This window comes from Lissotriton vulgaris, chromosome 6, assembly GCF_964263255.1.
Source record: "Lissotriton vulgaris chromosome 6, aLisVul1.2, whole genome shotgun sequence".
Taxonomy (NCBI): Eukaryota; Metazoa; Chordata; class Amphibia; order Caudata; family Salamandridae; genus Lissotriton; species Lissotriton vulgaris.
In genome coordinates, this window is record NC_141694.1 from 1,115,181,899 (window position 1) to 1,115,206,677 (window position 24,779).

The 24,779-nt window shown below is 43.9% G+C and overlaps 1 protein-coding gene across 1 annotated transcript in view; it reads right to left on the minus strand.

Annotated features, from left to right (window-relative positions):
• Positions 1-24,779, minus strand: part of PYGB (glycogen phosphorylase B) — a 684,627-nt gene that overhangs the window by 291,391 nt on the left and 368,457 nt on the right. Inside the window, exons 7-8 of the mRNA XM_086927201.1 lie at positions 12,464-12,546; positions 2,845-2,988 (exon numbers count right to left, since the gene is read on the minus strand). Of these exons, the coding sequence (XP_086783327.1) occupies positions 2,845-2,988; positions 12,464-12,546 (227 nt within the window). The remainder of the gene's footprint in view (positions 1-2,844; positions 2,989-12,463; positions 12,547-24,779) is intronic.

The window sequence follows — 24,779 nt, forward strand, 5'->3', positions numbered from 1 at the left end:
TATGCAGATATCGGGAAGGTACGCAACCCCCTGGCACTGGTTAGGAAACATGTACAATTACTATAATTTTGAGAATAATAAAGAGTATGGGATTGCATAACTAAACTGGAAGGCAGAAAGGCGCATGCACATACACAACCAAGGTGGTCAATGCTTGTTTTGTGCCAGTGGTTGCAGGTGATGGGCACCACCACTCGTTTTGCGGACTGGGTCTTTATTCATCCTCAAACTTTGACCCAACGCAAAAGACAAAAAGGCAGAAAAGGAGAAAGAAGAACAAAATATAAGCAAGCAGACAACTGGGGAAAGCAGAGAAGAAAAAGATTTAGCAAAAGTGATCTAAAGAGACAGGAAAGCATAGGGTGGTGGAAGAAAGCAGCCTGGGGTGGAATCAAAACTAGTCTGCCCCAGTGTTTGACAATGCTTTTACTAAGCGGCATCAGTGATGGGCTCCTAAGAAAGAAATGTGTTTAGTGCTTTACAATTGAAGAATTATGGTGAGTGTTTATGATCAGTGTAGCTCTCGAGAGGGAAGGAGAGCACCAGGGGCGGCTCTAGGCTCATGGCGGCCCTGGGTAGGGAGCGTAGGTAGGGGGCCATGGAAGAGGGGGTCCGGGCGGGGCGGAGCGCGGAGGCCAGTGAAGAGGGGGGGGGTCAGGGTGCTTGGAAGTGGAACAGAGCTGGAGGCCACCAAATCCCTGCCAGGGGCCACCACGCAAATATGTATCCATCCTCAGAGTATTATTATATTAAGGATATATATTGGCGTGGTGGCCCCTGGGGGTTGGTGGCCCTGTGCAGGTGCACAGCTTGCACATGCCTAAGGCCGCCCCTGCGAGCACAGAGGATAGGCCAGCGCTTCAGCAGCCACGAATAACGTCAGCAGACTCATTCAAGCAATAGTTATTTTTTCCATGGAGTTGTTACCAGGTGGCTCCAAGTCTGCAGGGACACAGTTTTCCACTCCTTAGCTCACCTACCCTATTACATCCTGTGAGTACTATTACTGGCTCATGTCAACTGAATGAGGCGGACAATGATGGTTAGGAAAAGGAAAGGCCAGGATTAGAAAAATGTATCCCTAATGGCATGGACTCATCTGGTAACCTTCCCTCAGAAAAAGTAGCTCAGACTTGATACGCTGGCTTGTCGGTGCATACGGTTCCATAGCAGGACAGTGAATAAACACAAGGAACACACTGAGATAAACAACCAGTGGCAAAGCCAGCAGTTCTGGCTTGCCTTTTGAGTCCTGATTACAACATAAAAAAATGCCTGCGCCAGTAAAACATTCAAAAATGCCTGCTCCGGTAGAACATCCAAAAATGCCTGCTCCAGTGAAAAAGGAATAGAACAAAGGATTGCATGGTATACTTTTCAGATGTAAATAGCGTCTCATGCATTACGATGCAAACCCTCCAATGAAGGTGAAATAATACACCACCCAGCCAACAACAGGAGGATAATGCTCCTCTGGGTGAATCCAAAGCCCATTTTACACATATTATTGAGAATTGGTAACAATACGTTTATGTGTTATTCTAAAAATAGTTAACACATTTGTTGAACTATGTTGGACAGATTTCGAGACATCTTTGGGGATCTAGTCCTTGGGGAGATTGCGTCCCACTTTACGGATACCCTCACGTTATTTTGGCTTATTTCTCACTTGTTTGTCAAAGCTTACTGACTCTGGCATATTTGCACGTTTCTTTTGGTGTTTTATTTTTCTCTTGTATGTGTTATGACTGTAAAAGCTTGAGCCTGGGTTTTATTTTTTCCTTCTAATGCTTGAATTGAAATGATAGGTGCCAATATATAACATAACGTGTGTATTAAAGCGCCCGTTCACACGTAGGCATCTTGGCACTCAATAGCAGATTTTTATTGATACCCGACTCAATGGTACTCATTTTATCGACCTTAGATGGATGAAAGTGGACTGGCCGGGATTTGAACCATGAGGTCAAATACATGCACCTATAGTGGACGTGCATTAGTCCAGCGAGCCACCAGACCCGGCTAATACATAGAACAGTCATCACTTTCAGTGGTAGGTGTAAATCTGCTACGTTTTGAAAGTCAGTAGCAAGTAATGAGCATTCGGGTGCTGTCATATTCAGTTTGGGAGCCAAAGTGCACCAGATTGTGTAATTTCACCCTTTTGAAATTTTACAAAATGTTAGAGAAATTATGCTTTTAGAACAAAGTGTGTTTTGCTGACAGCTGGTAAAGGAAAACACAATGCAGACAGGAATCTACGGGTGCCTGGCCTCCACCTTGGGGGTGCCCAGGAGTGGACGCCTCACAGGGAAAGCCAGGATGGGTTCCACAGCGGTATTCGTACAAGCGCCTTGAGACCCTTGCGGGTGAGTAGTGCGCTATACAAGTATCAATTTAAATCTATTATGGAATGATTTAAGCCGACAATGTCTCTTGGTGAGATATTTTCTACATGAACCAGTCTCCTATGGCCAAAAAAGTATACATGGCATAACATACTCCTATTTATTGAGAAATTTGATGAATTTCCCATGAGGAAATTACAAGAATTTCAAAACATTGCCCATCAAAATAATAATTGCATCCAGGACTGAAGGCAATGACACAAGCATTACTAAACTCCAACTACTACCCCACAACCTAGTGCACAGCATGACAAATGAGTTGATATATCAGAGATATTTCCCCAAACATGATTTTTGTATTAAAGTAATAAGCTGGTTGTTCTAAACACTGTGAGTAAGGACCATTTAGTTGACATTTAAGACTTTTGAAACTAAGATGAAGTTCTGATGGTGGTATGATACAATGTACATTGCAACAAGGATCTGGAGAGTTCACCTTGTCTGGGAAGGTTTCGAAGCATGTCCGCACTGGGTCTCGGCAGCCAAACTTGGAAGACTTGAAACGGCGGATTATATCCTGGAGAGTAGCCGCTACCACAAAGTATTCTTGCTTCAACCGGAGCTCCTTTCCTTCAAAGAACTATACAAGAAAAAGAAAATATATATTAATTGTCTGGTTGATCAGCCACAGCATTGACCTACTGAAAACTTCGCACCTCGCTGAATGAAACTGAACAGTGACCTGCATAATTCACATATATCAATTGCCCATCACAAACTACGTCTATTGGATGAGTAAGAACAGTATGTGCATTAGGGACCAAATCAGCCCATCCACTTAATGAACTTGGTAAGTGACTTGCATCACTAAACAGAGAAGGGAAGGCCACCAACAAGACCAATAGGACCTATAAGGCCTCAGCATAGTCTGCTCGCAGTTTTAGGTATCAAGTTCCCTTAAAGAGGCAGGTAGACACAAATTGTTGGTGTCCATTTTCGTGCCAAGTTGGAGTCAGAGGGGACCATATTCAAACTCCCAAAGGTTAAACACTATCAATCATTATCTATCAGACTGTAAAGTTAAAAAAAGACATTATTTTCCACTTTATAGACTATTGTTTGGCTTTTGACATACTGAACTGTGCAATATTTATTTTGATAAATAGTTTTAATGTCATTTATTGCCATTAGAAATGACAGAGAAGAACATATGGCACACATACAGCACTATATAGGATAATGTATCATGACCATACAAGGCAGTAACCCTCAAGCAGTACATCACATACAGTGTAAGTAATGACCAGAAATACAAATCAATACCAGTCTCAAATAAATTGACCCAACCCTTTTCCCCACACCTACCCATGTATTTGGGGGCAACCCCTGGCCTCAAAGACCAAACGCTTTTGTTCTACACACCAATACATACCCCTTATCCATCTAGAGAGAGTCAGGGGACTAGTGGACAGCCATCATGAAGCAATATCTCATTTTACGACTAGAAGGGCCATGCCCAGGAACACTCTTTCAGCCCCCGTGCCTCCAGAGCTCTCAAACACACCAAGGAGAATCAATAAAGGTGAAGGGGAGACTTCTCACTCAAGGACACCAGACAATTCCCGGGTTACCCTCGTACAATAATGATATATAACTGGACAAGACCACACCATATGATAAAAGTCCGCAGAGCCAATTGCACAAAAAGGAAAGGTGGAGGGTGGGCAAAGGCCTGCACGACACATGTGTGCTGGGGAGAGATATGTAAAATAAAGATAGTATGTCGGCATCAACAGTAGTCGCAAGGACATAGTGAGTTCACGAGGGGCCATTAGGGTGTCCCGCCAATTCTACTCCACCGTCAGTCCCACCCTGGACTGCCAATATATTCTAAGGTGTTCTAGCGAACCAGGGGTGTTAATTACGAGGGTATGACACATCTGAGAGATTCCCCCGTGGCCCAAATTACCCACAAGAAGCTTAGCTTCCAGGGGGTTAAACTCCAGGAGGGCATCAGCTGACTGGATATGAGCGTGAAGAGCATGTATGATTTTGGCATTTATGGAATTGGGTATGTGGAAGAGTATACATCTGTTGAAAGTCCTGGAAGGAGCGTATGTGTGATCCCGACCACACATCTCCCAGTCGTGTGATGCCAATAAGGTACCAAGATCTAGATCCACGAAGCACCACCACTTTTCCCAGCGTGGTGCTGTGACAAAGAGGGGTTTGTTGTGTAGGTTTGGCCTCCCATTGTACATTTGGAGTGCAGCTCTCCATGTAAGGAACACCATTCTAGTTACCAAAGGTATAGAATTAGAAACCGGGGGTGCATAGAGCATCACCTGCAAGTGAGGGAAGCCAAACAACGAAAGCTGTAGGTGGTAGGTGGGAGCAGATCACCCCCCATTAAACCAATCAAGGATAACACAGAGGTGGGAGGACAAAGAATAAAGGTAGATTAGACATTTCAAGACCATCATCATAGGGGCCACGTTGACAGTGCGTGAAAGTAAAATATGGCCTAGAACCCCGCCATAGGAAGGTTCTTGAGGTTCCATCTAATTTGCGAAACCACGCCCGAGACAACTGAAGTGGTAAATTCTGAAAGAAATTGTGGAAGGATCTTCATCTTATATAACACAATACGTCCCATGGCATTAAGAGGAAGAATTTGCCATCTAGTGAGGTCTGTTTTAGCTTTCCGAACTAGAGGTTGAAGATTAAGGGCCCAGGAAAGTTCTGGATGCAATGCAACCTGTATATCCAGATATTTAAAACTAAGCCGGCGGAGAGGGATATTTGTATGCCAATCAAAGCAGTCTCTAGATGATGCCAAAGGAACCAGCACAGATTTAGAGGGTTCATCCTAAGGCCCGAGGCCACTTTAAAGTGTTTAAGCAATTGACGACATCTAGGGCCACTTACAGCCGGGTTTGCAAGGTATAAAAAAATGTCATATGTGTATAAAGAAATGCGGTCCTCATGGCCCATACCCCAAGCCCATCCAAAGTTCTGGGCATTCATACGGATAAGCTTGATCAAAGGCTCTATTGCAAAGGCAAAGGGGAAGGGGCAGGTAGCAGGAAAGATAGCGGAGAGGACTCCATTGACTCGCACTCGAGCAGTGGGATTAGAATAAAGGACAAAGACCATATTCCGGAATCACAATCCAAAGGTAGCGCAGGCTAACACCAACTAAAGATAATTCCAATCCACCATATTCAAAGCCTTCTCAAAGTCAACAAGGAGCAATGCCAGATCCTGAGGCAATCAATGATGGTGGGCCAGGTCCACATGAAGCCGACGAAGACAATGCCTTGGGCTCCGGGATGGTATAAAGCCACATTGGTCTGGCTGCACCAATGTAATCAAGACCTGTTTGACTCTATTTGCCAACACCATGGTGAAAATGTTTACCTCACAGTTGAGGAGTGAGATTGGGCGATAGTTAGTGCAGGACATAGAGGGAGGCTGTGACTTAGGTATCTCAACTATAGTGGCCGAGTCCAGCTCTGACCGAAAGAAGCCCAAGTGGCAGACCTCCTTATATAAGGACAAGAGATAGGGGAGAAGAATTTCTCAAATTCTATCCGGTTGATCCAGGAAGAACTACCCTTCAGGAAAGCCTTAAAAACTCACCTGTTCTGTTAAACATCTCCTTTCTATAGGACACTTATTCCAGCATAAGATCACACAGGAGCGCCGGGACACCCCGTTGGGGTATCTGTGCGCTATAACAAAATACACTAAATAAATAAATAAATGTGGCATAGTATTCCGTGGGAAAGCCATTGGGCCAGGGGTTTTCCAAGATGCCAGACTGAACAAAGCATCACTGATCTCTTCCACCATAAAGGGTTCTTCAAGTAAACAAGATTCAGTGGGAGATAGGCTAGAAAGAGGGACTAAATCAAGAAAGGAATAAGATACAGGACGGGTCCCTATAGTATTGAGCGAAAGCCTGTGCTATCTCACAAAGAGAACAACCAGTATCATCTATGATCTCAGGGACAATCCTATTTGCTTGTTGGTGGGAGGCCAGAACAGCTTACCATTCTTGTTACCCCAACCATAAATCCTGGCCAATGTGGCCTGCCAAAGATTTTTAGCCGCCTCAAACAAGTGCAGATGAACGTCTTCACGGATGAGACCTAACTGACGGGAGACATTCGAACTGTGTAATATTATGGACAAAGTTTTCGAAATGGGGAATTCCTCCCCTTGTTATTGTGAGCCATTCTTTTGGAAAATAAGGAATCCATGGGTCCAAGTTACAGTGGCACACAATGGCCACATTTTAAATCGGATCATGATAAATATACTGAAGAAGATGCGATCATTGGCCCGCGTTCTCTTCACCCTGAAAACAACTGATTTAGCTCAGGCTAATGCTGTGGACAGAGGCCGGCTGCTTGTGTTAGTTAGGCTGGCACAGTTTGCAAACTCTGAGGTATGCTAATTTCACTATTCCACTATATCATATGGTGGCTGGTCTGCAGAGATCTTGTTTCGGGTCCAGGGAGGACTGGCCTGGCAGTTCTGGCTGCACTGGTCAAGGCCACTGTTCCCAAGGTGCACAGCACATCTCGGGAGAGTGTTCCTGGGCAGAAAATGCTCATGCACTTCCTGCCTTTCTATTCTAATTAGAGCGCAGCTGCCGGGCGGATTGTGGGCCTTTTGAAAGTATTTATGTTAATCACAGCGCCCACCGAGGGCTGCATTTAACATAAATACTTTCAAAAGGCAATCAATCTGCCCCACTGCTGCACTCTATTTAGAAAAGAAAATGCAGCAAGTTTACAAACCATCATCTGAAAGCGCACGCATGTGCTTTTAAACTTGCTGCATTTCTTTTCTAAATAGAGCGTGGCTGAGGGGCTGATTGATTGCCTTTTGAAAGTATTTATGTTAAATGCAGCCCTCGATGGGCGCTGTGATTAACAAATACTTTAAAAAGGCCCACAGTCAGCCCGCAGTTGCGCTGCATTAGGAAAAGAAATGCAGCAAGTTTAAAAGCAGAACGTGTGCTTTCAGATGATCCTGGACCCTGAAAACACACGTTATGCTTTTAAACTTGCTGCAACGCTCATAGGGCTAACATCGCTTCAATAGTTAGCCCCTTTGGTAGCACAACATGTAGGTGCAACTCCAGTTCACTGGAAGAGCTGGGATAAGGTGGTCAGTGGTTGGTTATTGGGCGTCTCTCTTTTGACACCCAAGCACTTAATTTTTCCATGCACGTCTGTGAGCACGACTAGCGGCCTGGTCCCCATAGCAGAGCAACTAACTCCTGCACAGCTAAGCAAGGCAGGTGGAGAACAAGGCTGAGTACTCGTTTTCACTACCTCTGTTTCCACACAAGTCTGCAGAGCATGATTGGGGCACTGGCCCCTTTAGCACAGCAGCTAACTCCTGCACAGCAGCTATCCCATGTACGGCATAGCAGAGTGGGGCAGGTGCAAAGAAAGCCGGAGCACTACTTTCAACTACATCTGTCTCCACACTAGCCTACAGAGCACTATTAGCACCCAGGTCCCATTAGCAGAGCAGCTAATACCTGCACAGCAGCTCAACTCTGCACAACAGAGCGAGAGAGGTACAGTGCAAGACCGAGCACAACTAGTGCCCTTCTCTCTTTGGCACAGCAGCTAAACCCTGCACAGCAGCTAACCCTTTCACGCTATAACGAGGCAAGTGTAACGCAAGACCGGAGCCCTGGTTTTCACTACCTCTGTTTCCAAAAAAGTCTGCAGAGCATGACTGGCTCCCTGGTTCCTTTAGAGCAGCAGCTAACCTCCGCATATTAGCTAAACCTTGCACAGCAGGGTGAGGCAGGTGCAGCACAAGGCTAGGGCACTAGTTTCCACCCAAACACACGTCTATTTCCACACAAGTGTGCAGTCTACTGCCATCTTCCTATCCCTATCTGACATTTAGCCCGGACAGCAGCACAGTGGGCCTAGATTAGTGCTTAGTGCTTTATGATGGTTGGCACATAGTTCCACATAAACAAGGCTCAAATGTTTCCACGGATATGCTCCTGCCTTTGTGACAGTGCACAACTCAGACGGGCTGAGGAATACTACAGCTGGTGCATGAATAGTTATTAGAATCCCTGGTGATAAGATGGTCTGTGGTTAATAGTGACCATTGTTGCAAAGCATGGCTTTCTCATACCCTTAGGATAAGAGTTAACCCATTCAGCACACAAGGAGACTTTGATGGAGAACCCCCTGCTGGTACATTAGTCCCTGTGGGTGGGTGGGAGAGGAATAAGGTGGGTTTATGGTGATCAGCACTGTTATCAAACCATTACAAACCAACCTGTAATGCATGGCTACCTTAAGACCAAACACAAGTTAACCCCTTCAGCACACAGTGATGCTGTGCAGAATAACCCCATGCTGGTACCTCGTTAATTTAATAGACCACGAGGGGCCTGGCGACAAAGTGAAAAGTGGCAGACAGTGGTCAACTATGTTCTCATAAACACTGCCCGCCCCCGATGCTTCCACACAAGCAGCGTCTCAAACAGCCCCTCACAGCTGTATAAATAATACATGATAGGAAAATTAACCCTGGCAGCTGAGCCCGGCATGCTGCTAGCCAGACAGCAGCCTGCTGGCTACTCAGACAGGTAGGACTTCAGAGACAAGAAGTCATCTCCGCTTAGTCACTCAACCAGCAGCTAAATGCATTCATTGCAGCTCTGCTGTGTCCTTCTGTAAAGCATGCAGTGTATATTGTTTCTACAATCTGAGTGCTCTCTCTAGTGGTCAATGTACAATACATCCAAAATATCGTAGGCATAGAAAAGGGGTAGACACAGCTAAACTCAGCTATGCAAAGGTAGCAGAGTTTTTGTAAAAATGTGGAGTGACAAAACCGCTAGCGGGGCAGAGTTTAGGATTTATCCCTGGGAACTCATAATGCAACTATAGCCACATGCTGACACATGTGTTGTGTTCAGCAATGGACATCCTTGAAGGGATTCTCGCCCTCTCCGTGGACCCACACAGCGCAGAGGGTTAGTTGTCTGCTACAAAACATGTGTACCATGCAGATCACAGAATTAAGTGCGAGTAAACTAGGAGCAGTGCTAATAAAAAATGAAATGTTTGTCAGAAAGGTGCTGTAGAGAGATGAGGTGCATTGTTGGTGAGTGGTAGTGAGGGAGTTTATGGAGGAGGATGAAATGGGGAGAGGCGCTACTGTTGCACAGTGTGCACGACCAGTGCTAGGGCAAGGTTTGGCTGGGAGTGTAAGCCCTAAACCCTCCCCCCCCCCCCCCCCCCCCCCAAGTTCGGGTCATGTTGCTCCCCTGATCACAGAGTTTGTCATGGGCTGCATTTAACATAAATTCTATCAAAAGGCAAACCATCAGCCCCACATTTAGAAAGGAAATGCAGCAGGTTTTATATAGTGAAAAATCAACCCAAAGGTATTGGAGCGATTTACATGATTTATTTATTTATTTATATGCATGGGGAGTTTCATTGATTTGCTGAGAATTACAGGATGTTAATTTGACCCGAGACTCAAACCCCATCTCCGAAGTCAGCAGCTCCAGTATTAAGCCATAACTTCTACCACAAGAGCAGAATTATTTCCAATATTATATACAATTTTATACCACAAACAACGACTGGCAAAGCAAATAGTCCTGGCTTCTGGTAGGTGTAATGTTACCTGTATTATATATCTGGATGCACTGACAGAGGAAGCAAAATATCAGTCGGGTGGCACACTAAGCTAAGCACAGATTTTTAGCTTAATTGCTTGTAAGCCACGCCCTTAATTGCATCGGTCACAGCCCTTTGAGAGACCCCCAGTTTTTTCATCCCATTTAAAGCCCTGGTCTACAAGCGAGGTCGGGTTCTTGGTGCACATAGCCTTTGCTGCGTGCACAGAGACCTTACTCTGCCGCTCACAGAGAAAACAAATTAGAGGGAACATTGGTCAAGGCTGATTTGCATATGGCTGTGTCCAAACTGGGATGGCATTGTGAGCAAAAGAATGATGGTGTAAACCCAGATCTTTTATCTGGGTGTAGGTGGTTTTAAAGTTTCAGCACTCCGTCCATCATCTTATTGTGTTTGCAGAGACCTTTGACAGAATTAAACAGCTATAACATTGCCAATAAACCGTAGTTTAACACTTTTAGCAATAAACCAATTAGGTCAGAAGAGGGCATATTGGCAATGTTTCAGTAGAAATACAAGAAACATTTTGCTATCAGGGAATCTGGATAGGGTATAGAGGGTTATTTAAGGCACACTTGTCTTCTGAAAGAACAAACAGCATTAAGTATATGCGCTGCTTGTCCACTTTACAATAATCTACATGCTTTATCTATTAAATATATACTTACTGTCATCTCAGTGAAACTACTGCTATCTCTGGACCATGGCTTTACAGCCTTCCCAGGGAGATTGAGCCCTGGCTATACTGAATTCAAGTCAGAAAACAAACTTCCTCTTTGGTGGAATCAAACACTTCAATCTCATCCACAAAGTATAATCATACCATACCACCAGAACATAAATTCACATTTGAAATAATGAATAGTTGTGAAAATAAAAAAGATTTCAATCTTATTTAGACAGTTTCTTATAATCATTAAAAAAGATTTTAAACCGCAGACAAAACTTTTCATTTCTTCAACATAACCAATTGTTGTGTACACATTAAAATTAAAATTTAATGTGTACACAACAATTGGTTGTGTTGGAGAAATGAAACATTTTGTCTGCTGTTTTTTACAAAGTTTTTAATGATTATAATAAACTGTCTAAATAAGATTGAAATCTTGTTTATTTTCACTACTATTCATTATTTCAAATGTGAATTCATGTTCTGGTGAGACGGTATGATTATACTGTGTGGATGAGATTGAAGTGTTTGATTCCACCAAAGAGGAAGTTTGTTTTCTGACTTGCGTCTATTTGGTGCTCTACCTCTTTGGTTGTAAAGAGCCCCTCTCTGCTTTAAGGTATACTGAATTTAATGCCAGGCTTTCAGGCTGACTTTTGTTTTTCCTAATTTTACTGATCAATGTCAAATTAGACTTAAATCTAATCTGTGGTGGCCTTCACTTAAAATTATGTCACATGCGAAATTTGTTCAGTGAGATTTAGGGGGGGGGGGTGAATCTCAAATTTTCCAACTTAAAAATGGGCTGCAAGGTGGAAGGGTGAGATCACCAAGATTCGCAATTGAGTGTTTTCATGACTACACAGTGGGCACTGATTTCCAGTAGGAGACCTCTGTCTAGAGTGGCACTGTGGGCGAAAAAAGTTGGTTGGGAATGCTACCCTGAACAAAAGCCATTAGTTAGACTCTTTGCAAGAATGCATTCCATCGCCTTTTGGGTGTTTGATTGTCAATAGTATACGTAGAAACTCAAGGCTGGTGGAGTTTCGCATGGCTACTACGGCCAATGTTTGTGAATGCTAAAAAGTAATTTATTTGCAGCCAATCAAATATTACTTCTGTGGATGCAGAATTGCTACTTTTTTGGTAAACGGATCACTATATACTTAAGATCCATATTAAAAAATAAGCAAGTAAATACCTCTTAGTAAAATGAGAACAAAGAGAAAAACTGACATTGCAGACCAAACTCAGGGCCCCCTATCCCTACTACTAAAAGCAAAAGAATGCATTTGAGAGGTGTCACACCCCAAACATCCCCACTGAAGCCACCCCTCTGCCTGCCCCATCTGGGCCTGGTGGTTTTCCCTGGGAACTCATGACTATGGTCATGTACAACATAACTGCCTGGAGTCCCTGCCCTCAGATCACTTATTTTAAATAAATTTTGACTGCATACACTTCTTTTTGTCTCTGCTACTAGAAGCCTTTATGGAAGAGTTTTCAAATCAGTATTTCACAACGATCCACTCAAACTCTAAAAATGAATAATAATTTCTGGGACACTTTTTGAAGCACTGCTTTTAAACAAACAATAAAGAAAAAAATGTTAGAAAACAAAAAGAAGGTAATTGGTGACCCCCATAGCCGCAAGAAACTTATACAAGACAGAATTTGATCCCCAAAAAAAAATATATATATATATATATATTAAAATGAGGGCATTCCTGCAGACTTACGTTGTCATTAGGGTAGAGGACGCGGGAGATATTTTCGGCCAAGTTCCTATCCAGCACTGCCTCAATATAATCGCCCACATTAACTGAAAAGGAAAAAGAGAGGGAACAATTTCTTCAATGACCATTTGAGGGAATCACATCTATAGAAGCGTAACACTGTTGAGAGCAATAGCCCGCATTGGATGACTCAACAGAAGAAAGATAGATGCTGAGTTGTAAAATGTGAATATATCCCACACGTTCATTTTCTTTCTAGTTCCCAGAGCATCGCTTGTTACCAGATACCATCGAATTTAAAATTATGACTGTAACTCATTAGCTAATTTTCTTCTGAAACAAGGAGACAGTAAAAATCATTTTTACGCCCAAATGCAAATGGGAAGAAAAGTTTCTAGGGGTCAGGTGTGCAAATACCTTATGCGAACCCAAACCCTCCGATGCACAAACTGACATGTTTTGCAACCGCAAAATGGCATTTTCATATGCATTAAACCCATTTTGCATTCATGACTTGCCCAACACGTTCACTGACCCAATACCACATTGCAATTAGGAAGCGGCGTCAAAGGGCCGTTCCCTCCTAACTGTAGTTTGGTGCTGCAGGTATCAATGGTTTGCAACCATATTCCCAGCTGCAAAAAAAAGAAATGGTTACCAACATCTTAAGGAGGTTGGGAGACCCGGGGAGCCGGAAGTGGTCCAGAGAACCACTGCCGGTTCCCCCAACACTTTTCCAAAAAGGAAACATTTTTTTTACAGCAGCACTGATTCCTTTGAGGAACACAGGTGCCTAAAAACATATCTTTCATGTTTAGGAATTAAAACGCAGTGTTGGTGGTCTGCCAATCCTTTCAGGTCACCATATCGGTTTGTAGTAATCAACACAGGGTTTCAAACAGAAACTTGTCTAATTACTATTCTTTATCAGTCTGTTCTGCAACCCCATCTGACTGAAGATTTATCAATGTGACCATTTAGTACATAAAACATTGGTCACAAAAAATCACAAAAAGTCGTTGCACAATTTGTTGGTATTTTTTGCAACCGGTTTTTATACATCTGGCCCTAGATTCTTTATTGTAAGTTCTCTAGCAGTAATATTGAAAGGGTTCACCACAGATATAATTTTAAAAAATGGTTCAAGTGTTAGGAGAAAAATACTAAGGGGGGCATATGTAGTTTGACTTGTGGCCAGCCAGCCTCCTTGCTCTGAAAAGGCTCTAGCCTCGACTCTCCTGTAGGAGGACTACCTGCGATATTTACAGACTGCCACCAGACTGGTATATAAAAACTACAAAAAAAAAACGACCAATAGGAAATGGGCCGTCCAGAGCTCCAACGCCAGAAACCTAGTGGTTTATTCATTGACAAATGGGGCTTGAGAGTTGCACAGTTGGTAAATTATACATTTACTGGCATTCGCCATCTCTAACCGACACCTAGGCAATTACTGTAGCTAATAAAGTTGATGCTGGTAACAAACCATGGACCCCCAAGGGAAACAGGAATGCTACCAGACACAGGCACAGGGGAGAGCCAGGAGCTGAGTCTCCTCTAACTGCAGTCCAAGCAGCACTATCTCTGCCTCGGGCTGGCGAGGAAGGTCCAAAGCACAACAACGGGTAAATAACAAGTTGCACAATGGTGAAACCACGGGTGCTCAAAAGCACAAGGTGCAATCCTGAATAAAGAGAAATAATGGGTGCACCAAGGTGCAAGGCTGAAGAGAGTACAAAGGATGATGGCTAGCTATCTCTAACAACTCCATCACAGCTTAACCATTATCTGGTTTCTGGATGTTATTTACATCTAGGCCACTGCCCTACCAGATAAAAGAAAGACCTGGACAGGTTTTGGTTGTAAATATATACTTTCATATAGAGATAGCCTCCCATTGCTCAAAATGTCTGGCTTATCTGGGGCCTTAACCATATCCTGATAATTATCTGTGGTCTTCCCATTTGGGTTTAGGTGAGAGCTGTTTGAAAATCAGAGCGAGCCCACTTGTGCATTCTGGTTCACCGCTCCTAGAATATACATCCCATTAAACAGTTGGCACCTCCTGCCTCCCTTACTATGTAGATACCTCAAAAGAGGGGCTGAATTCATGGGTTTTATGAATGTTAAACATGACACACCTTTTATCGACCATGTCAGTGCTCTCCTGTCCTCGCACTGCCAGTAAGCTATGGTGCATCACTTGCAATGAACCAATTATTTGCATTTACTTTGCACCCACAAAGGAGCTTAGAAGCCCAATAGAAGCAGGTGTCTGATCAGAACAGGAGACCCTGTGCTGCGGTATTCTGCCAAAAGCTGGGACCAAGCCCAGGTCATTGAATCCATCCTAGCGATAAGCCCCGCTCTGGAAGAAATACTGAGGAACGCCTGATGAAAAGGGGAGCAATCCTAACCAGGAGAACAAAGAGCAAGGACCCTGCCCCCCTGCATGAAGGACACTGCAAATAACTGAGATGCCTGGTGCCAGGAGTACGCTGCAGCCCAGCTGAAAGTGAATGAACCAGAGCATATCTGAACGTCCAGAGGTGGTGTTGATGGGCTGTGCCGAATCTGGGTCTACCTCCAGAGTCCCTGTGACTTTACAGGAGCCCATACATTACCTATAAGTCACCTTATAAAGCAGGACAAGAGCATGTAGGATTTTCCCAAGCTTGATGGGAGTGTTTCAGTGTCTCTAGCTGATTGCTATGTTTCTGGAACTGTTTAAAACATTCCTGCATGAGTTTATACATATAACTGTGTAGATTTTTATATTTAAAGGCAAAGCTATACCCTTATACCCAATAACATATTGTAGTGGCCAGTAAGTACCTCAGGTCTGGGGTCTCATGGGAGTCTTCATTACCTCAACATGTTGACCAGTGACAGCTGTTGACAATCGACGGGCCTCAAACGTATTTCATTCGTGGGGATCGACTGTGGGTGTTCCGCCTGCAGTCCCTCACGCACCGTATGACTCTCCCTTTGAAGACCACTTGGGTCCATGAGGGCATTTAACACATGGCATTTCAGACATACTTATTTAGAACATCCAACCCCCATCATCTAAAAGTAAACTCGGAGTCCCACAGTGAGAGGCTAGTCCAAAGGTACATGAATCATATCTTCCGGGGTTTATTTATTTATGTATTTTAGAGTTTTATTTAGACTTGATGAGGCCCCATCAGGTTTGTCAGCACTGTCCGATAAACATAATCAACACAACATGGCGGAACAGTGCAACTCAAGGTGTAATGTGGCCTCTCTTCAGCTTGAACAAGGAAACCGTTATTCACCGTTTATGCTTCTGCCCCTTTTTGTTACAGCTAAGGAAAGACTTACTTCACAGAGACTTTGTTAGCGTGGGAGTTTGAACCTGCTGTCGGTTTGTAATCGCCAGCCTTAATCCGAATACCACACTAAATATCAAAACAGTCAAATTCCTCCAGACGGCTGAATTAAAATTGAGCTCAATAAACACCATCTTGGTTCCAGAGCTTGGTCCTTAAAATTGCTTATCTCTTTGTGTAGCTACTACTAAACAGAAGGAACCCTGTGATAATTCAGCGCTGCATTTGCACTTACCCCTTACTCTGGCCCCTTGAATAAACCTTTTTGCACAGCCATTATCTAAAATCTGTAGTAACCTTGGGCAATCCTTTGTTGCCTTTTCACTTTCCATATTGGTTCTGGTCTCTAAAATGGAGGTTATGTGGATCGCTTAGACTAACACCTGAAGCAACCGTGGGACAATATTTTGCTGCCTTTGTACTTTTCATATTTGCTCTGGTCTTTAGAAAGAATGCTATGTGGAATGCTTAGGCCTGCTATAACACCCTGACACAGCTTTATGTTGCTTCTCCACTTCGCACTTTCACTTGCACTCTATTTTTAATCTGTTGCCTACACACGCTAAGATGATTTCCCCCACCCAAAACAATGGCTAAAGTCGATGCTAACAAGCGGGCATAGCTCTATGACACTTCTGCACTTTGTACCTTCTCCAGTTTTGCTGCTAAGTATCTGCTAATAATGATTCTATGCCTTGCACTTTTGTCTCTTTTAAGGTCTCATCTAACTCCTGTGGGAGTCCGTAGGTTCATTTTAATGTGTTTACAATGGCTGCCCACATTCTGTTTTAAATTGTTTGTCTGGAATGTGTCCTATTAAGATGCACATTGTTAAGATTTTAATTACCTGTACAATAAATTGATGCCATACCACTAATATAGACCCTTGGAGTTTGCCGGAAAAAGTGGGAGGCTGAGTTATCTGAATTCACTCATTTTCATAAACTGTGATCTGGAAGTGATGAAGCACTAGAACCATTTCAGGACTGTGCTCCCTATTGAGACTCTTCAGGAAAGCATTTTTAGAAGGGTTCCACGATTTATTGTACTGAGCGCTTTGACAAGTCGAGTAGCACTAACAGACACACATTTCCATCATATATCTCCAATGGGCATTATCAATGACTGGAAGGGTGGCAGGTTTTTTGCTACATGTTCGGGTGGAAACCCGACTGGTAGGCTTTTAAGGGGTTGTTTTTAGAGATATGGGCAAGAAGTAGAGAGGATACAACATTTTCAAAGGCTTTTTCAATGAAAGACAATTTGGAGATTTCTCCCAGGTTCTGGAAGTCACTGGGGTCCAGATGAGGTTTCTTCAAGAGAGGAGTGATCCGACCAGCTTCGGGGACATATGGGAATATATTTTCCCATGAGCCATCTGTGGTAAAGAAAGGTAATCTTCTGAGAATTTTCCAAAATCCATCAACTGCTACAGCTCAAAAAAGGCCATGCAAGCTAAACAGAAACCAAAGGAGTCCCGGAGAATGCAGTGGGCTTTATTATTGGTACCCTGGATTTTCACTTTACAAAATCACAGATTCTACAGGTAGCGATAATTCCTGAAAGGGGAGGCAGCACAATTAATAGGGATTACAAGGTGAACCTTAACAGCCCCACCTAGAAAAGAGGACTTACTCGGGTATCAGTAATTCCACATCTGATTCCCCCAATAATTGCTTATTTTGCCCCAAACATTCACCTAGAGTTGTCATTTGCCATAATTAGAGATCCCCACACCAGCCTTTTGAATAGCAAGGGGGAGCCATGTTTTTTTGACCTGGTCACTATTCTTCTTTACTTTAAAGCATCAAGACCTCTAAAGCAAGGATATGTTGCTCGAAACCAAAAGACAAATCTGGGATATTTCAACAGTTTCATTGCCTGGTCCTCCATACCTCGATGGTGGTCCAGAGAAAGATAAAACAGGGATGGTTGCCCGCTCTAACAAGCATGGGGGTAACCCTCTCTGTGACCTGCCAGAGAGTGACAAACAGGCCACTAGGTCAAGCGTTTTCACTGGCAGAGTCAGCTTAGAAATTGATGATAGATACCCCATAATTGCCCCAGCTCTACCTGGGGAGGGGTGGCCACAAATGTGGCAGACAGCAGCACCACCAACTGATGGGTGTTGTCCTGCAGCACCAAAGTCTAAATTACTCTGTTATTGCCTTTACCTCTTTCTCAATTGAGGAAGTGATGAACTTACTCTGGGCTCCCACAAACGCCAAACCTTCAAACAAACCTCAGGCCTAGATATTCCACAATAAAAGGGAGTGACAAGTTAAAACACATCACCAAGTCTCTGGCCATTACAGACAATTTCAACATCGCTTTAAGCTAAAGCAACATAACGCACGAGCTATGTGGAATCCAAGGTCCATTTTCAAAACGTCGGGATTAGGACTCTGGACTGAGCTACACTGCTGCGCAGTGTACGCAGAGCCCGAGCCCTAAAAACATACATCTCTTGTCCTCAGCTCAAATGTTAAACATTGCCATCTAGAGGTAATGATTTGCATACAGCAAACGCATCCTCGGTTACCTCGACGCAGGACAGAGCAAGGAGCTTTGCACATCTACGCAATTTCCTGAATTCTACAAAGGCGGCAGCTTGCCCAGCTCTGCAGCAGGAATCTCCACTCATAGCAGTGCACTTAGGAAGAGATAAATATGGTGCTAACTCTAGGAGAACGTTGCTGTGACAGGAAATGTTTTCCTGATGTCGTAACCTTACTGGCTGTTAACCCCTGGGCTGCACACAATAAGCTTACTGGGGGAGGCACAGTGCAGATATTTCTCCTCTTGCTGGAAACCTGCACTACCATCTTCCTCATCACAGACGTAATACGCATGGGTGTCATTTAGAGGTCGCCAGGGGTCACTGCTGCGACCCCTGGCATGCCCCTTGTGAAACCTGGCTCTGCCTTTGCGACCCCTAAGGTCAGTAGTGGCAAAATCAGTGGCAGGAACAGTAGTAGCTTTTCAAAGGGGGCTTCACTCACCTCGCCTCGTTTTTTATGATTTTTTTTACTATACAAAAAGTGAATAATATTACATTATTCGCTATTAGTTTAATAAACAATGGAGTACAGGTAGCTGGAATATGACTTTCCCTGGCAGCTGTGGTAAGTAAAAAAATGCTATTAAATGACTGTATGTTGTGTGCGTGCTTGCTGTTTTGAGTGTATTTATGTGAGTGTGTGTGTGTGCGTGTGAATGTGTGTGCTTGTGTAGGCAGTGTGTGTGTACATTTCTGAGTGTGTGTGTATGTGTGTGTACATATAAGCATATGTATGTGTGAGTGTGAGTGAAAGTGAAAGTCAAGTGGCATGTGAAGTCACTTCCGCTACCCATGGCATTTTGGTGAACTGCGCCTCTATGCACATTGTGTGTACAAAAGCTTTTCCTTGACTGACTTGTTTATTATTTAATGTGCCTAATTATGGTGCACATAGTCTTTTCGAGTATATTTACCCTCATCAAGTTAGAATAATGTTTCTGCAAGTGGATATGAGCAAAACTTCCTGTAATAATTGAATAAGTTATAAGATGACTCATAGTATGCGCACACCGTGACATTCACTCCTCCTATTACCGTCACTTTTCCCCCTGCTGTGCCCAAGAACTCTCAGAATCAGAGCATGTTGTCCAAGGCGTAGCCTTTTTATTCTCATCAAACCAGGTAATTCTCCACAAACCAATACGAGAATAACCATCCTGCTTGGATATATGAAATTATTCACAGCATCACGCTTTAGCGGCATCAACATGTCAAAGGCATTAAGGAAATTAGGCATGACATTACACTTGAACCTGAGCTTGGCCGTGCACTTTAGCGGCAACAACATGTCAAAAGGAATAGGGAAATTAGGCATGACATTACACTTGAACTAGCTTGGCCGTACACTTGAACATGGCCGACTCGGCCCACCAAGCCCTCCAATCTGTTGCGCACATTATGCCAGCAGGCCCCAACATGCTACAGCGACAGTTGCATTACTTGAAATCCAGGGCACAGCAGAGCGCACCGGACCTCCGGGGGTACCTGAACACAGGCAGCTTCCCCAAGGTTCTACTCAGTCCATGCATTGTGGGTTAGGGCAGTAGAATCCAGGACCACCAGCAGGTCAGTTCCCCCTTCTCGCCTACCCTCTGCACACATGGATCCTATCCCCTCCTGAGGTCCATCCAGTCGCTGAACCTCCATTGTTGTGCATCCCACTTTGTTGTTAGCCATCAGTGCTCCGCCACAGGGTGAGAAGCTACCTGGCGCATTCACCCACCCCCCCCCGGCGCTGAGAGTGCTCCCCAGTAGTCACCAGTATAGTGTGGATAAAGAACTCCTGGGCTTTTAAAAAAACAGATGCACCCCATCCCAACGGAACAGCTCCCTTTTCCTAGCTGTAGAAAGTTGTGACGACTTGTGCTTATTGTGGAGCCTGCTAAGATTTTGTCGATCAAATGGTTCAGGTTTACAGATTCAATCATTGCGTTAACCTTGGCACCCCTAGCCCATACTGCCCTCGGTATGACTTGCGACCATAGTTTTGATGTTGTCTAATTCTAAACATGGCTGCGAACAAGGCCTCCCTTACCTCTTGCTTGCGTAGCATCATTATATCATTCCTGCCAGCGTTAATAACTGAAATTACAGGATGGGGAACTGCTTTTAATTCCATTGCTTATTGAAACCGACCAAACAGATCCTGCAATGTTCAACACCCTACCCTAATTTAATGGTGTACCAGCCCCAGCGGCCCCCTATGCTTCCTCCAGCCTAGACCAGCTGAATTGCTGCTCTGCAACTGACCCAAGGCGCAGACTTTTTATTCACATCAAATCAGATAAGTCATCACAAACCACTACAAGAGTAAAAGTAGTCCACTTAGATAAATATTATTATTCACAGCATCACACTTTAGCGTCATCCATTACATTGGACTTTAGCTTGGCCGTACCTTGGAACTTGAATTTGGCCGACTGGGCCACCGCAGGGCCCACTCCGCTCTGCACATTGTGCCAGCAGGCCCCAACGCGCTACAGCAAACAGTTGCATTGCTTGAAAACCAGGGCACCAGACAGGACACCGCCCCACCTGGGTATCTGAACACAGGCAGCCTCCCCAAGATTCTACACCGTCCATACTAGCAGAATTGCTACTCAGCTCTGAGAATGAAGGAAGCCCACACCAACCTACGTGTACAGGATTGCATACATTAAAGGGGTGCCCTGACTAACCGCCCAATCCAATCTTCAGTCTCATCAAACCAGGTAATTCACCACAAACCAATATGAGAATACCTATCCTGCTTGGATATATGAAATTATGCACAGCATTACGCTTTAGCGGCATTAACATGTCAAAGGCATTAAGGAAATTAGGCACGAAAGAACACTTGAACTAGAGCTTGGCTGTACACTTGTGACTCTCACCAATAACCGAAACAAAGGAGCCCATCCCATGGATGGTAAACATCATTGTAGTTTCTCAGGAGAGAATTGGTTTTGAAGGGTGACAGGAAGAATTGGCGCTCAGCGGGTGCCTGGTATGTAGGTAATAGTAGAATGAGTTTGTCCGGTGCAAGCAGGTCAGGAGAACAAAACCAGCAGAAAACAGCCCCTGCCAAGGTAGAGAGACGTATCCCCTACCAAATGAAATGCAAAGAGTGTTCTGTGCACACGTATATCTCAAAATCAGTTCTCAGGTGAGAACCCAAAGATTTTAGTAAGCGTTCAATAAACGATTTCAGAGTCCATCTGTGTGGAGTGATAATTATTTAATCGTTCAGGGTTGATCAGTACATACAAGAGCAAGTAGCCAACATGTGTTTCGTCACACCGTGTACGGGTAGTGACCCATCAAGGCTGTCTGTGCTAAGCAGGCTTCTAATATGTAAACTGGCACTCCAGGCGTGGTGTAGGTCGGGGTATGGCGGCGGCGGGGGAAAAGTAAATCCGATGAGCCGTTGGTGAATGGAGGACACGTCTCAGGACGGGTATGTCCAAGTCGGCGTGCTGTCGGTCGAGGTATATTATGCACCGGTGTGTGCATGCGGCATGTCTCCTCATCCGGGTGGCCTCACAGGACAGAAAAGATACCTGAATAATGTTTACGTGAACAGTCCAAACCAACTGCGCCCCCTAGCCGTTTTAGTTACCTTACATAGATAGCAGGACTACCCTCAGACTGATACCAATGTCATGGCAAATGACATATTATAGAGCTATGAGTAGCCATACCGATGGGTGTATATCCCCGCATCCTTTCTGAAAAAATGCTATATGAAACCTGCACACTATGACCTACAAATTGTCTCAAAGGACAATAGCTGGTTGTGATAAAAGAGAATAATTGTTTCAACCTTTCAACAAATGTCAGTCAGTCAGTCAAAATTTACTTTATTTGGTTTATCAACAAATGAATCAATGTGTGTGCTTGTGTAGGCAGAGTGTGTGTGTATATTTTTGTGTGTGTGTAGGTGTGAATGTTTGTGTACATATAAGCATATGTATGTGTGAGTGTGAGTGAAAGTGAAGATCAAGCGGCATGTGAAGTCACTTCCGCTACCCATAGCATTTGGGTGAACTGACGTCCATGGTAATATGTGAGGCGCCTCTATGCACATTGTGTGTACTAAAGTTTTTCCTTGACTTACTTGTTTATTATTTAATGTACCTAATTATGGTGCACACAGTCCTTTTGAGTATATGTACCCTCATACAGTTAGAATAATGCTTTGGGAAGTGGATATGAGCAAAACTTCCTGTAATAATTGAATAAGTTATAATAATAATTGAATAAGTTATAAGATGACTCGTCTTCTCAAAAAAGTCACACTGAATGAAATGATTAAGTCCTGAAGACACACACAATACGCACAAAAGAGGGGGTCACATTAATCCTATGTATATTATCCTACTGGAAAATCTCTTTTAGTTCTTCTGGATGGTGTGAATGCCAATAACACAGACCTGAAGAACACATTTCTTTGTTTATGGACGTATATGAAGACGAGATGGTGCCAGCCAGTAGCTTTTGAAAATGTGTAGGAACATTTTGAATAATTAATGAGCGAATTCATTATTAATGTACTTAGAAAAGTCACCTCTAGCAAAGAAACCTGCACGGTAGGTACCTTCCATTAAAGGTATGAGTCTTTGGGCACCAGCAACTTGAAAAGCTGCTCACTTTGTGCACCTCTTGAAGTATGGCCAGGACCCATACAAGTGTTCCTCGAAGTGCCCAAAGGATAGCACTCTGCTATGTCTAGAAACCACAAACTGAAGAGCAGCATTAAGCCGGGTCTGGTGGCTCAGTGGACTGATGCATCCACTACAGGGTCCTGTGTTTGACCTCTTGGCCACAGGTTCAAATCCCAGCTGGTCCGCTCAGCCTTTCATCCATCTGAGGTCGATAAAATGAGTACCATTGAGCTGGGTAACAATAAACATCTGTTTTTCAGCGCCAAGAGACCTATGGGTGAATATGGACTTCAAATACACACATGTTATGTTATTTGTGGTAGGGTTTGTTTTGCAGCATCCTCTGAGCAGCTCACGAGTGCTCTGATGTAGCTAGCAGCATCAACATACCAGCACATACTAAGCCCAATGCTAGTAGCAGCACCCTCGTGTTACTTGCAGACACACTGAGAGGTACCCATGGTGTATTGTGAGTACTCATTGACACCTAACACCCAGCACTCATTGACAACACCTCCGTGTCTCTGGGAGCCCCTTTTGTGTGGGAGCACAATGATGCTACAGGCCCCACTCACACAGCACAGTGTTGTATTCTGTGATCCCCTACCTCCTTGCTGCTCAGCCTGTCTGAGTGTGATGCAATCAAATGTTCATGAGTACATGGTTTGGATGAGTGGTCAGTTGGAATGAGTGGGGCTGAGCAGCAGTGGGGCTGTACCATTTTACCTGTAAGTGAATAAACCTACATAATCTACACTACTGACTACTGGACTGATTTCAAACAAGGGCCTAATTTAGTTTACAAAATACAGGTATGATACCGGCAGTCTTCTTTATGCAGAAGCACTAGCCTGTTCCAGGCACAGTATTGCATCCTTGTGTTTTTGTTAACCATTAACGGCTGTGGTGATGATTTAATGTGGACAGATAATCCAGTCATGATGTAGATTCATAATAACGTACCTACTAATGTGCTGTTATGGCGTTATTGCATTAACATTAGGCTTATTTTGGGAGTATTTTAACAATAACGTCACCCAAATATTTACTTACGACAATGACTCATGAAATCAATTCCTGTGATACTATTGGCCATGCCAATTTGGACCTGCGAATGGTATAAATATTTTTCAGGTTAACATTGGGGACTGTAGGTGCTAGTGAGTAGAAGCTTCCACACAGTGGGCTAAGTTATATTGTGTTACAACCGTTTTATAGAGCGCTCCATCACATAAAGGTCATTTGGGCTAGGTAGGCTGCACTGAAGGGATTGTCTTAGGGTGGTGAGGGAACAGGTGGACTTGTTATTTTTTGGGAAACTTATTAGAGATTCGTTGGACAGTAGGAGACACTCTCAAGCTAAGGAGCCGAAGTAGTGAGAAAAGACTGTCACAGAAATAGCTTTTGATCTGCGCCAGCCTTTGAGAAGGAATAGGCAGGGCGATTGGAGCTGTTTAGGTGTATAGATGCAAAAATACAAAATAAACGATACATGCAGCGATCAACCAGGCAAGTGTTTTCAATGTGCCCCTGGTTTTACCAGGAAGCCAGTGGAGATATTGAAGAAGGGGACGTGTCTCTGCAATTACGTCATGGTGGAGTAATGAGCCTTGAAGATTCGTTCTGAAGTAACTGAAAATAATGTAAAATGTATTAGTTTATGCCCAGACACACAGCATTATAATCATCTGGGCGCTCTCGGTGGACTGAAACTGCAGAAACCAGGTCTGGATTAAGGAGAGGAAGAACCCCACAAAGCTGGC